Source organism: Gracilinanus agilis, chromosome 5, assembly GCF_016433145.1.
Source record: "Gracilinanus agilis isolate LMUSP501 chromosome 5, AgileGrace, whole genome shotgun sequence".
Lineage (NCBI taxonomy): Eukaryota > Metazoa > Chordata > Mammalia > Didelphimorphia > Didelphidae > Gracilinanus > Gracilinanus agilis.
Window position 1 is genome coordinate 227857503 of NC_058134.1, and position 14211 is coordinate 227871713.

The window sequence follows — 14211 nt, forward strand, 5'->3', positions numbered from 1 at the left end:
TCAGAGAATCTTACTCCCAAGGTACATCTTCTTTACATGGGACAGAAAGTTAGCTCCAAGGCAGGTCTTCAGACTGTGGGAAACATACAAGGAAAAAACTAATAACATTCTTCCTCTCTTCCCCAAAGGAAGTTCTAGGATCAAAGCAGCCTGAGTTCTTAAGAGCTTTTGATTCCTAAACACTCTCCCAAAGCAAATCCATCTAATGAGATTCAAACAACCCCTAAAGGAATCAGCTGTTAGCACCATTCACCCCAATCCCCAAATCAAATGGAGTAGATTGTTTTGAAAGAGGACAACTTAAGATGTAATAATAGATATGTGAAATAATTATTTATCTCCCTACATTTATCTAGTTCAAAAATGAAAAGTTTAAAAGGGTAAAACCCAATTTCATTGAATTAATCCATTTTCTTAAGATTAACACTTGGTTCAAGAACAATTTAATGGACAAGGTACATATGAGTTTTGGGCACCCGAAAGCTAATTCTCTAACCTGAAGAATTTTCTGTTGGTGACCAAGTCCATTGATTATTGTTCAGGTTTTTTAGAGTACATTTGAAATATTTTAGCTGGATTTCCATCATTAATTAACCTCATTGAGCTGCCCAGGAATGTCTCTGATCAGCTTTATATAATGTTTTTGTATTTTTTGGATTAGACCTTTGATTTCATTAGTGAAGGAAGTTTGGAGTGGGGAACATCCTCTGCCAATGCAGATGGACACTTTCTCTGCAACTTGGAGCCTTAGAAAGTTGCCTGAGTAGGTTAAGTGGTTCATCCAGCATCACATGGCCAGGATGTGACAAAGGTAGGACCTGAATCCCAAACTCCCTAACTGGCTGGCTAGCTATCCCCTACAACTGCCATGCATGTAAACATACATATTCATGTGTATACATAACAATAGCTGGGTTATATGAATGTGCACATGTGTGTGGACATGCATGATAGTGATGATATGTTTTCATTCACATCTGACTCTTCATGACCCAATTTGGGGTTTTCTTGACAAAGACACTGGAGCGGTTTGCCGTTTCCTTCTCCATATACATGAATATGTTCCAAAAGCAAGTGCATTGTAAAGCTTACAACAGCACTAAAAGTCTTAATGCTGTTGTAAGCTTTACTATATATATAATATAATGCGTATATTATATATATAACCTTGTAAATGACACACTATTGTGTTCTCTTAATTAAAGTTTAATAGGGTTAAATTTATTAATTAATCAGGCTCCTTAACCTGAAACAAAAGTATATCCATAATCTGGAACCACTCAAACTTTCCAGCTCTCTCAGGCAAGCTATATTCCACCCTTGCCATCCCCTGTGTATGTTGCTCATATTCTTATATATGTGCCACAAACTGTTCAGCCATTCAATTAAGAGACATTCCCTCAATTCCTAACTCTTTGACACCACAAAAAGAGTTGCTATAAACATTTTGTACATGAAGATTCTTTTCCTTTTCCTTTGATCTCTTTGGGACACAGACCCTAGTAAATGTATTGTTGGGTCAGAGGGTAAGCATAATTTTAAAGCCCTTTGAGCATAGTTCCAAACTGTTCTTCAGACTGGTTGGACCAATTCACAGCTCATTAGTGTGCCTATTTTCCCTCATTCCTTAAAGAATTTCTCATTTCTGATAGGTATGAGGTGGTACTTAAGAATTGTTTTAATTTGCCTTCCTGTAATTGTAATTTATTTGTTTTCTTCTGAAGAAAATATGCCGCTTCATATCCTTTGACAATCTGACACATCCTCTGACAGTCCTTCATATCCAATTGACAAATCAATTGGGAAATGGTTCTTATTTTTATAAATTTTATAAATTTTATTTCAATTGCCCATTTTTTAAAAAAATGTATTTAACAGAAACTTGCTATAAATTTTTTAATATTACTTCATTATCTATGGTATCTTTCATCAAAATGTAGTTTCCATGATTATCTCTTAAAATTTGTTCTATTTTTGCTTTAACTTTGCCTGAAATCATGATGGTTAGCCATTGCCTTTCCTTTTACCTCAGCTGAAGCATAATAGAATCTGCTCCAGCCCTTAATTTTAACTCATTTCAAACATTTCTCTTGCAAACAACATATTGTTGGATTCTAGTTTCTAATCCATTGTTACTTCCTTTTTATAGGTGAGCTCAGACCATTTACATTCACAGCTGTGATTAGTGTGTATTTCCCTCTATTTTCTTCTGTTTATCCTTCTCTTTTTCTTTTTATCCTGTCAATGATTTTGAGATGTCTTTGGGACAACCAATTCAAATAAAATAGAAAGTACTCTGGCATTTAAAGTTTTTCATAGTCTGGCCCCTTACCAGTCATTGGACATTTTCAAGCCCTCTGCCTCCTCTACAATCCAGCTAGATTGGCCTGATTGTTGTTCTTTGAACACAAAACTCCATTTTGTCTCTGTTGTTCTCCACTGGCTGTCCCCCACACTCTCCCTCTACCTCACATCCCACAAGAACCCTTTCTTTCCTTGTCCTCCTAGCAGTTAGTGCCTTGCCCTCTGAGGTTCCTTTCTTTTAGCCTGCCAAAAGCATTAAGAAGACAAAGCAGAAACCTTTCCCTTCCCAAACCAAACCTTTTTGCCTGATTGCCCACTTCCCACCATTCATAGGATATTCACTCTCCACTGGATGCTTACCCTTACATCTCAATTCTTCTGGAAAGATCCCAGAACCTAAATCTACTCCAACCCTTAGATCTGCCTATCCTCTTAAAAGAGGATATGTCCTATTGTTACCTCCCCAAATTCTTAACCCTTTGCCATCTGTGTGGCTATTTCTTCTAATGAATACCTGGACCTTCCAATGAAACGAACATGAATATGGAGTTCTACATGTTCTTCCTCATTTGAACGTCAGCTTCTATAGCAGGGACTACCTCAATTTTCTGTTTGTATCTCCAACACATAGCAATGTGCTTTGCATATAGTAGATGCTTAAAATATGCTTTTGCATTCCAGTACAACTAGCCGGTATATATCTTGTATTTAACTATTTATTTGGGGGCAGCTAGGTGGTACCATGGATAGAACACTGGGCTTGGAAACAAGATTCATCTTCATGAGTTCAAATCTGACCTAGACACTTACTAGCTATGTGACTTTAGGGAAAGACTTCTAACACTATTTGCCTCAGTTTATTCATCTATAAAATGAGCTGGAGAAAGAAATGGCAAACTATTCCAGCATCTTTGCCAAGAAAAACCCAAATGAGGTCACAAAGAGTCAGACACAACTAAACTGACTAAACAAAAACAACTTATTCACTTAAGATATTGTCTTCTCCAATACATAGTGAGCACTTAATGAATGTTTGTTGATTGCTTCTCCAATCACCTTCAAGAAACTCTCTTTGAACCCCTCTGGCAGTAAGGATTCTGGTCTCTTCCCACTGAACTTGAACTTACCCCAGAACTTGGTTTATACTTCTTTTGGACACATCTGAATTCTTTCTTATGATTATTCCCTGCATGTAGGTTGTATTTGACCAAACTGTAAGCTCTGTGAGCAGACACTATGCTTTATTTAAACCTTATATCTTCCTCCTCAGTCCTCTTCACAAAGTAAGTGCCTAATGCACGTGCTTGAAATTGAAAATGTCCTGTCATTAAATGGAAACATCACTTTGTCACACAAAAACAAATATATAGCCATCATCTTCAAAACATATTTATTTTGAAAATACTGCTTTAACAGGATAACAGCCAAGATACACTTTGAAAATATAAATCAGACAGTTTTGGGATGGCAGTGCTTGTCTTTTGCCTATTTCTGTGTCCTTATTCTAATATATATAGTAGATGTTTGATAACTATTTACTGATTTACTGATATACTGGCGCCATTTTGGGTAGGAATAGGAGAAGAACCCAATAGAGAGCTGAGTCCAGCAGGGCAGGTGGGAATGGGGCTCTGGTCCCTGCAGTAGTGGTAGGCAGAGCCAAGGTTTCAGAGCACCCCAGGCCTTGCTGTGGCCATTGTTCTTGGTACTATGCTAGGCCTCCTGAGCTCAGCTGCCCTGGTCTGGTCCTAAATGATGGATGCAGCCAGAGAGGAAGAGACTTGTCTCGGGAGATGAATAGCATGAAGCAACTGTCTCTGTATTGTGCTAAGGGCTTCCCTGGAGTGACTGCACCTAGCAGGTGCCTTGGGCTTCCCCCTCTGTCTTAGGTTACTCCCAGGTACTTCGTGACTCTTTCAGGGGACACAGTTCTTCTGAGAGATTCCTGGAATTGCTGCTGGCTTGAACTCAGGGGCTGCTGGTAGTCACAGAAGAGGGTGATAGCGCTCTTTCAGTCTATCTCCACATTGCCAAAGGAGCTTCCTTCTGCTACGAATTTTGAAAAGATTGATCCCTGAACCTCCTTTGGCTCAGTCTAGCATGAAAGCAACCTGTCACCCGTGAAGTAATGCTGAGATCTTACAGGTTGCATATACCAGTGAATTTGTGGTTGGAAAGATGATGTAGACTGTCACCCAGGACTAGGAGTTGGAGTAGTCCTAAGGTCAGTGCTCCCCATAGTCACTATCAGCCATTCCTGCTATCAGTCAAGTGCCTGGTACTATCTATACCCCACTGCAAGGTAGTGTCAGGCACGGCCTTGTCATCTTCCTCTTCACTGTTGAAGCCACTTTGGGAAGGCCTGGCTTGACTATGCTCTCCATATCAGAATGATCACTATACATACAAGGTAATCCAGGTTGCTCACGTTTCCTTCTGAAATAGCCCTGGATTATCTCTCTGAGACAGAGGACAAGAAGAGACCCTACTTGACCTCTGATCATTGTTAAGATACCGTCAGGACCTAAGAAGACTCCTATCTAGAGCCATCTGTTAAGAGGTGCTATAAAAAAAAATCTTTTGAAGCTCTTCTTGGCTTCAGTGGTCAGTAAAGTCTTTTAAAAAAGTCTGTTCCCAATAATTCTGGTTGAGAACAGATTGGCTTTGTTAGGTATGAAGTGGGCACATTCTGAATTGGGGCCAAGGTAGGGAAAGTATATCTTTTCCTTAGAAGAGACAATAGATAATTAATTGGGTAGACCTCTCCCCTCACTTAAGAGAATACTACAAGGGGTAGACCCCATCTATGCTGTTGATATTGTCTGAAGGTAAAAATGATCAGAATGGTCTCGTTTAGGGTAATGTTAAAATGAACCTAACTTCCTCTTGCCAGGAAGATGCAACTGCTCGAGCCCAGGATACTCAAGTTATTGATGGAAATCTCATTTTGAAAATTACTTTTAATGGGTTGGATTTCGGAGGGCAGAAATGGGAGGCAGAAAAGTGGAGAGGATGCCCTGAATAGAGTCTAGTTTTCTTGATATCAGATGTATGTGCCGACAGTGTTGTTTTGAGGAAACTAAATTTTCTGCCAAGGGGAAAAAAGGAAGAAAAGAAAAGAAAAGAAATCAATCAATCAACAAACATTTATTAAGGACATACTGTGTGCCAGGCACTGAGGATACAAAGAAAAAGCAAATACATCAATATTATACAAAAGTATTTTTCCAGAAGCACAGAACCTGATGACAAACATTGTGACTTCATATGTAATGCCTGAGTTACAAGCTTGTTTATAGTCAGACGTATTCAGTCATCAGGGATTTATTTTGTCAAGTGTTTATCAAAAAACTATCACTTAAAAACAATTACACTGTATTCACGGATTAAAATGAAACAAGATCCTTATACTTGTCATCTTTGAATAGTTGGGTTTTTAAATATATTTAATCAGAAGGTAGGTTCTTTTGAGAAGAGGATGAGCAGATGTCCTGTGGTCTCTGTTAATAGCATCTCATTTACAAGGAAAGCCTAATCTATTGTACACTAAGCCTTCCACAAAGAATTTTAATCAGACTCAGAAAATTCATACTAGAGATTAAATATCTACAATGTCCAAACCTAAACAATGAAAGGTTTTAGCCACACAAAGGATAAGTGTCTTCATTTGATGAGTCACTCAAAAAAATGATAGACTTAAGTCCTTGAAGTGCTGTTTTCTCTTTGCAAGGGAAACCATATAAAAGGAAGGAACGATGTACGAAGGATGTCAACTGAGAGAATTTTCATTTCCAAGGCACGGCTATCAATACCTGCGTAGCCTAGACACACAGCAAATAGTGGAAGAAAAACAAGCATGGGTGCCTCATCCTACATGCTCATACTAACTTTGTCTTTCTTCTCCCAAGCATTTTTGCTTTCAGCATCAAAATCCATGAGAACCGTGGAAGATGACATGCTCCTAAATCCATTTGGACTAGGCAAAGCCCTTCAGAAGGAAGAAATGGCAGAAAAATCAGGACCTGTTTCTTCCCTTGAACATTATAAAACTGAGGAGGGTGGTTTTATGAATGAAGAGGAGAGCAGAAATCCAAAGGTACGTGTCAGTATTCATTTTCATTTTCCTTAACATTGACAGGAGTTTAAATCATTTGTATATTCTTTTCAAAGTCCCCCCAAAATACCTAGTAATGATGTTGATGGCTTTAATATAATCTTATTGAAGCCTTAATATCATCAATGTCATATTATATAACCTGGAAGGTTTTCAGCCCAAATGTTTGTGAACAAATTGTATTTAAGCTATCTCAAGAATCAAAAAATTAAATGGAATTCTCTAACTGACAAAAATACACTTTCATTTTATAATGAGAAAGCTGAAACATAATCCAACTTTTTTTTTTTAAACAGAACGTAGGCTCCAAACATAGTTTCTTAAACCGTGGTCTGCCGTTGAACCTAGCTATTAAGCAGCTCCCTTATCTTGCACTGAAGGGAGCAGTGGCTTTTCCAGCTGACAATGGAGTTCAGAATATTGAATCAACACAGGAAAGGAGAGAGATTGGGGATGAAGAAAACTCAGTTAAATTTCCAATAGGAAGGAGAGATTTTGACAGTGAGTATTTATTCAACTCAGACATTAAAAGTTATCGAGTGGGAATGTGACTTTAGACATCGATAATTACAAGAATTTTTAAAAAGAACACAATTGTAAAATTATAATTTTTAATATATAAAGTATTCAGCACACAAGTATTAAGTTAACACTAATGAAAACATAGCAATTCTGGTTACTCAGGATTACGAAATTCATCACTCTTGTATTTCTCATAGTCAAAGTAATCTAGACCTTTTAATGATCTAAACTTTTTGCATTCTTTTCCAACAGTGCTCAGGTGCATGCTGGGAAGAGTCTATCGACCTTGTTGGCAAGTCTGATACCTGCAGGCCAACGTCATTGTTTCCCAAGAAAACAAAGCTACTTAGGTGCCAGTGAAAAAAAACATGGAAGTTACTGTGACTTCATAAATGTACATGTAGTCAATGTTTGTATTTTGGATCAAATGATTGAGATCTTTCTTGGTAAACTAAATGTAATCATTTTTCTATTTAATAAACCTTGTGAGAATTTGAGCAAAATCATGACTCATTTGTCGATTTGACCAAAGGTAACGCCTTCTTTATACAACATTTCAATTGGGCAAAACACTAGGGTACTTCATACATTGACCTTTCCAAAGGAGATAACCATGGTCTTTTAGTTGATGATTTGTTTTTTGGTTCAAGACTAATATAAATGGCCAGAGAACAAAAGAGGAAAAGTCAGAGTCTAAAAAACTGAGTTAATTTTGTCTGCCCTGCAATCAATTTATTCTTGGTGCTTGGCTTACAGCCTTTTGCTGCTGATTTGGCTGGAATTCGATTCAATTTATTCTGTAGGTTGCTGGATGCCTTAGGTATCTTACCCAATTGAGGCTGAAATAGCTCATTTTCATGATCACAGAGGTCTTTGTCACTGTCCAAATCCACCTGTTTCCTCTTGGGGCTCTTGTTTCCTGTCTGACCACTTGATTTTTTGGATATTTTTTCATTTTTACTTCTGTTTGGACGAACATTTCCAGAACTTGTTCCAACGGTTGGTACTCCAACCGATGAATTCATGCCTTCTATTGTGCAAGAAGTAAAAAAAAGGGAGAGAAGGAAAATAAATATCTATTCATTACTACTGCCCAGAAGAATTCATAATAGATTAATGCATTCAAAGGTTATGTTTTCAACAAACATTCATTATATAAAAACTGAACAGGTCAACTGATGAACTAAACAGGAGAACTATGAATTGAGAAGGTATATAATGCAAGCATACTATTATCAAATGCCTCTGTCTTACATTCCTTACTCTTTATACTGTCTCATTTTGTTCTCATCTCAAACATACTTTCTTCTAATGAGCAATCAATTTATAATTTTGTTTAATCACAAAAGTGACTTACATGAAGATATTTTAAATATGTGACTTTCCATGATTTTGAACTCAAGTAGTTTGCAATTTATCTTAAAAATCAAATTTTTCATGGAATTTAATACACATATAAAAATATTAGTCAGTTGCATTTTATACAGATTCTCCATCTTAATGGGGGGCGGCACTGGGAGGAAGGAAGATCGATCTACAACTAGGATTTTACTGCTGGAGAGAATTCTCAGCATTGAGACTCTCTCTACTGAAGTAGCCTGGCAGATAAACTTGCAATTTATCGTAGAGAGCTGCTCTACTATATTAGGACAGCAAGAGGTTAAGAGACATGCCCTTGATCATACAATCAGGCCTTGAATCCACATGCTCCCTTATTAATCAACACCAAGTTGTTTCCCATATAACTCTATATCACATTTCATTATTTCATTATTTATTTTTTAATAGGCAATGGGGGTTAAGTGACTTGCCTAGGGTCACACAGCTAGATAGTGTCTGAGGCCAGATTTGAACCTCTAAGACCTCCCATCTTTAGGCCTGGCTCTCAACCCACTGAGCCACCCAGTTGCCCCCTCTCTTCATTATTTAAAAGAATCTCTCTTACTTTGTAATCCTCCATTTAAAAGTTATGGTGGAGGGCAGCTGGGTAGCTCAGTGGATTGAGAGTCAGGCCTAGAGATGGGAGGTCCTAGGTTCAAATCTGGTCTCAGACACTTCCCAGCTGTGTGACCCTGGACAAGTCACTTAAAACCCATTGCCTAGCCCTTACCACTCTTCTGCCCTGGAACCAATACATAGTATTGATTCTAAGGTGGAAGGTAAGGGTTTAAAAAAAATTTTTTTTTAAAGGTTTTTTTTTTTCTTTTTTTTAAACCCTTGTACTTCAGTGTATTGTCTCATAGGTGGAAGATTGGTAAGGGTGGGCAATGGGGGTCAAGTGACTTGCCCAGGGTCACACAGCTGGGAAGTGGCTGAGGCTGGGTTTGAACCTAGGACCTCCTGTCTCTAGGCCTGACTCTCACTCCACTGAGCTACCCAGCTGCCCCCTAAAAAAATTTTTTTTAATTAAAAATAAATAAATAAAAACTAAGGTGGAAGAGATATAAATAACATGGCCACAAATAAATGAAATAACAGGTTTAGGGAAAATGAATGCATGTGTTCCATTTTGGATAGGTTGTTTTTAAGATGTCAACAAGACATTCAGGAATCACTCTCTGGACTGGAGTTCAGGAGAGAGATTAGAGCTGGATTTAGATCCGGATTTAGATCTGAAAGTAGTGTGCAAAAAGATAATTACTGAACTCATGGCAATAGATGAACTCAGCAAGGGAAAGGGTATAGAGATAGAATGGGGTCCCGAGTGGTGTTTTGGGTCATGTGCAGGAGATGAATGATAACCTGACAAAAGCAACTGTGTTCTGGCCAGAGAGATAGAAGGAGAAATGAAAGACAACAGTCATAAAGGCCAAGGGGAAAAAGGCATCCAGGAGGAAGGGAGTAATATATAGTGTCAAAAATTATAAATACTTTAAGACAGAAATGACCATTGAGCTTAACAGTAAAGAGATCACATACTATTGCTGAGTGAACAATATTATGAAGTGGTGAGGTCTGAAATCAGATGACAAGGTGTTGAAAAAGACTGAATGATTAAGAAGCAGAGACAATATGGGCTCTTGATTCTTAACTATCTTTGTGTCATAGACCCTTTTGGCAGTTTGGTAAAACGAATGGAACTCCTCTCAAAGTCATTTTTTAAATAATTGAAATTTTGCATATTAATTAAAGAATAATGAAAATAAAGACATATTTCTCCAAATTCACAGACCTCTGAAATCTATTCACAGAATCCAAGTTAAGAATTTTTGTTCCAGAAGTTTGGTAGCAAAAGGGGAGAGGATTCCAGAAGGCCAGTTTGAGGAAATGTTAGGGTCAAATGAAGGCTTTTAAGAACAAAGTGAAGCTTGAGAAAATCTGTAGTCAGTGGGGAAGAAGTAAAATGACAGAGAGACTGAAAATGAAAGAGGGGAAATCATTCATGGGAAAAGATCCTGGAGGGGTTTGGAGGGATTGAGATGCAAACAAGAGAGCCATTTCTTGCTGAAGAGACTGGAGCAAAGGAGAGGATGGATAAATATGTAGAAGGAGTATGATGTACAAGGGAGGAGAGGCAAATGATCTTAATTTTCTCAGTAAAGTAGATCATGATAGCATCTGCTAACAGACAGGAAGAGGCAGCACTATGGGGGCTTGGAAGAGAAAGAAGTTTTGGAATAGTTATCACATCAAATATATAATAATAAATCAAGAAAAGGATTTCTATTAAACGATAAGAATGTATACAAAATTACAAAAAATGAATTTATAGCAGATATTGTCAGCACAGTTGAGTGCTTCCTTTCAGAAACATTCAACATCTAGACCAGGGGTTGGCAACCTTTTTGGCCGTGAGAGCCATAAATGCCACATTTTTTAAAATGTAATTTCATGAGAGCCGTACAGTGCTCACAGTGCGCTCCTGTAACAGAGCCTGAAAAAAAATGGACTTTATGGCTCCTGCAGAAAGAGCCAGATATGGTTCAAGAGCCATACGTTGCTGACCCCTGTTCTAGGGGGTAGAAACAGAAAAGGCAGATGGCCTAGGGTTGGGAGTTGGCAGGGTAAATGACAAGACAATGGGACAAGAAGGGATTCAAGGGTAGAAGACTTATTGAACTGGCTAATTATAGGATTGAGACTGATTAGGAAGGAAAGTAAAGTTAGAGAAGGTATGAGACTGGGAGAAGAGCTGGGTGGGGAGTCAGGCAGGCAGGCATAGAGGATAAAGGATAAGTTTAAGAAGAATAAAGCAAGGAGTAGCTAGATTAGGGGGGAGGTGGCGGAGGAAGAGCTCAATGCATAGTCAGGCCTAAAGACAGGACATCCTGGGTCTAAATCTGGCTTCAGATACTTCCTAGCTGGGTGACTCTGGGTAACTCCTTTATTCTCCCATTGCCTAGCCCTTACCACTCTTCTGCCTTGGAACTAATACACAGTATTGCTTCTGAAGTGAAAGGTAAGGGTTCAATTTTTTAAAAAGAAGACAATAAAGTGAGCAGCTTTAGAATAATAAGATAATGATAAGATAGATTTAAATTTACGTGTGTTCATAAGAGAATTCTTTAAATAAAGAGCAAAAATTATATATAAAATACCCCATATATTTCTTTAATTATGCAGTTGAATTAAGATGAATCAAAAACTCAAGTGGGAGGCTTTTTGCATTTGTTAACTGCTATGTAGATTTGCTTATACAAAACACTTACCATTCTATTTCATTTAAAGGAATAAAAGTTTTCAGGATAAATTTCACATCACTTAAAATATTTAGTTTTATTTTGCTTTTTATTTGACTATTAGCTTAGAGTTAGTTATAAACTATTCAGATAATATGACAATAATTACCTCTGAAGTCATTTTGCAAGCGAAGCATACCCTCTGGCTCTTCTGTGGAATGGTTCCTATCGTTGTATCTGTCAGGGCTGGTCATGAAATCATCTTTGTAAGTACAAGCAAACTGGGACCTTATTAAGGTTTGTTTCATCTGGTAAAGAAAATGAACAATTATTAATATAGCTATTGTTCAACTAACATTCATCTAATAAAAATCTTTTAAGATTCTTCTAATCATTAGGAATTCTGTTTATCTTGAGGTCTGAAATCATTTTCTGATGTTCTGCTTCTCACTGTGTGGCCTTGGGCATAAGTCACTTCTTTTCTCATCTGGGCCCCAGTTTTCCTCACCTAGAAATTGAAGGAGTTGCACTAGATGGCTACTAAGTTCCCTTTTAACCTTACATCCATGAGCCTTTGAAGACTTACAAGAAACTTGCTTTGCTCATGTATCTTTCAAGCTAGAACTTGGTGACCCTGAATTTGGAAAGTAAATGAACCCAAGAAAAGTATGCTCCATGGACAGTATCAAAATTTCTTAATGAAGTTTAAATCTGACAATTTGGGGGTCATTGGGGAAACAATACCTTGCATTAAAATTAAATTATGTGGGGCAGCTGGGTAGCTCAGTGGATTGAGAGCCAGGCCTAGAGACAGGAGGTCCTAGGTTCAAATCCGGCCTCAGACACTACCCAGCTGTGTGACCCTGGGCAAGTCACTTGACCCCCATTGCCTACCCTTACCACTCTTCCACCTATAAGTCAATACACAGAAGTTAAGGGTTTAAAAAAAATTAAAAAAGAAAAAGAAAATTAAATTATGCTATGAATATGATCCTAATGCTGTTTATCATTGAATCTTATAACTGCTAAAATCTTGAAGACTATATCAGGAAGCTCAGTGGCCTGGTTGTCAGTTAGAATTGAATTTGAGTCCTGCCTATGACCCTGGGCAATTCACTTAACTTCCCTCTGTCTCAGTTTCCTCATGTGTAAAATAGATTTAAGAGCACCTCTCTCAGAGGGTTGTTGTGAGGACAGAATAAAAGAAAATAGGGGCAGCTAGGTAGTAGAATAGATAGAGTACCAGGCCTGGATTTGGGAGGACCTAGGTTCAAATCTGGCCTCAGACACTTCTACACTGGGTGACCCTGGGCAAGTCACTTAACTCTCATTGTCCAACCCTTGTCATTCTTCTGCCTTAGGAGAGAAAGAAAGAAAAAGAGAGAAAGAGAGAGAGAGAGAGAGAGAGAGAGAGAGAGAGAGAGAGAGAGAGAGAGAGAGAGAGAGAGAGAGAATAAGTAAAGTAGTCTGCAAACCTCAAAATGCTATATAAATGTTAGCTATTTAAGAGTAGCCTTGGAATACATTGAAGTAACAATCATGAATTTTTCCAAAGATAATGGCAAAGATCTCCACACCAGAGAGAAATGTTCTTCAATAACGCATTAAACAAAGTTAGAACAAGCTACCATTCAGAGGATACAGAGAAGTAACAAGTCTTTTTCAAAAGCAGCCCATAACCCTAAAGGACAAAGGACTTTCATATCTCCCAGACTTGAATTTCCCTTGCCTATGACATCAACTGTTCCCAGCAGCCCACTAAAAATCACTTTTCATTTGCCTCTACCACAGGAGATGTTTTGCTTTCATTGGTGTCTCGTTAAAGACAAAAACAAAACATACCCCCCCCACACACACACACACACATATACTCCCTCGCACAAAAAAGATTATGAAGGTGGTTTCTGCTATCACAAAACACTGGTTGTCAAATTCACAGATGTCTGAAGCTAGGAAGGATAAACTAAGGAAACAGATGCCAGAAGCCAGATTCAAAAAGATTTCAACAGGCTGCAACAATGGGCCAAAACCAACAAGATAAAATTTATTAGGGATAAATGCAAAGTCCTGTACTTAGGTTCAAAAAATTACTAACTGTATGAGAACAAAAGGGATCTCGTTTAATAGCCTTTCATATGGGAAAAGACAGAGAGGTTTTGGTCAACTGCAAGTCCAACATTGCCAATACTGTGATACAGCTGCCAAGAAAGCCATTTTCATCCTCTGGTCCATTAAGAGAAGTGTATACTGCATAATGGGGAAGTAATAGTTCCATTATTCTCCGCACTGGTCAGACTACATTTGCAGTATAGGCTGGGCTCTAAATACTACATTTTAAGGGGGACCTTGGCAGGCTAGACTCCAGGTAGAGGTAAATGATCAAGATGGTGAAAGGTTTGGGGAATACTTGAAGGAACTGGGGCTGCTATGCAAGAGAAGAACTGAGGAAATGTGTTAGTCTTGACTATATTTGAACATTGCTATCATGTGGATAAATGAGCTTACTATTTATTGTAGCTCCAAAAAACTAAACTTTAAGTGGGTTTAAGTTAAAAAGAAGTAGATGGGGCAGCTGGGTGGCTCAGTGGAAAAAGAGCCAGGCCTAAAGATGGGAGGTGCTGGGTTCAAATCTGCTATCGGACACTTCCTAGC

At 38.1% G+C, this 14211-nt stretch overlaps 2 protein-coding genes across 2 annotated transcripts in view; one reads left to right on the forward strand and one right to left on the reverse strand.

The window, feature by feature from the left end:
- The first annotated feature begins 6160 nt into the window (after positions 1-6160).
- On the forward strand, positions 6161-7242 carry PMCH (pro-melanin concentrating hormone). Its single transcript, XM_044679363.1, has 3 exons — positions 6161-6400; positions 6715-6919; positions 7193-7242. The coding sequence occupies exons 1-3, from the start codon at positions 6161-6163 to the stop codon at positions 7240-7242; spliced, it is 495 nt and encodes a 164-aa protein (XP_044535298.1).
- Positions 7243-7626: 384 nt separating this feature from the next.
- The window catches only part of LOC123250109 (PARP1 binding protein), a 60688-nt gene continuing 54103 nt past the window's right edge, over positions 7627-14211 (reverse strand). Inside the window, exons 11-12 of the mRNA XM_044679146.1 lie at positions 11729-11867; positions 7627-7970 (exon numbers count right to left, since the gene is read on the reverse strand). Coding sequence (XP_044535081.1) covers positions 7627-7970; positions 11729-11867 — 483 coding nt within the window. The remainder of the gene's footprint in view (positions 7971-11728; positions 11868-14211) is intronic.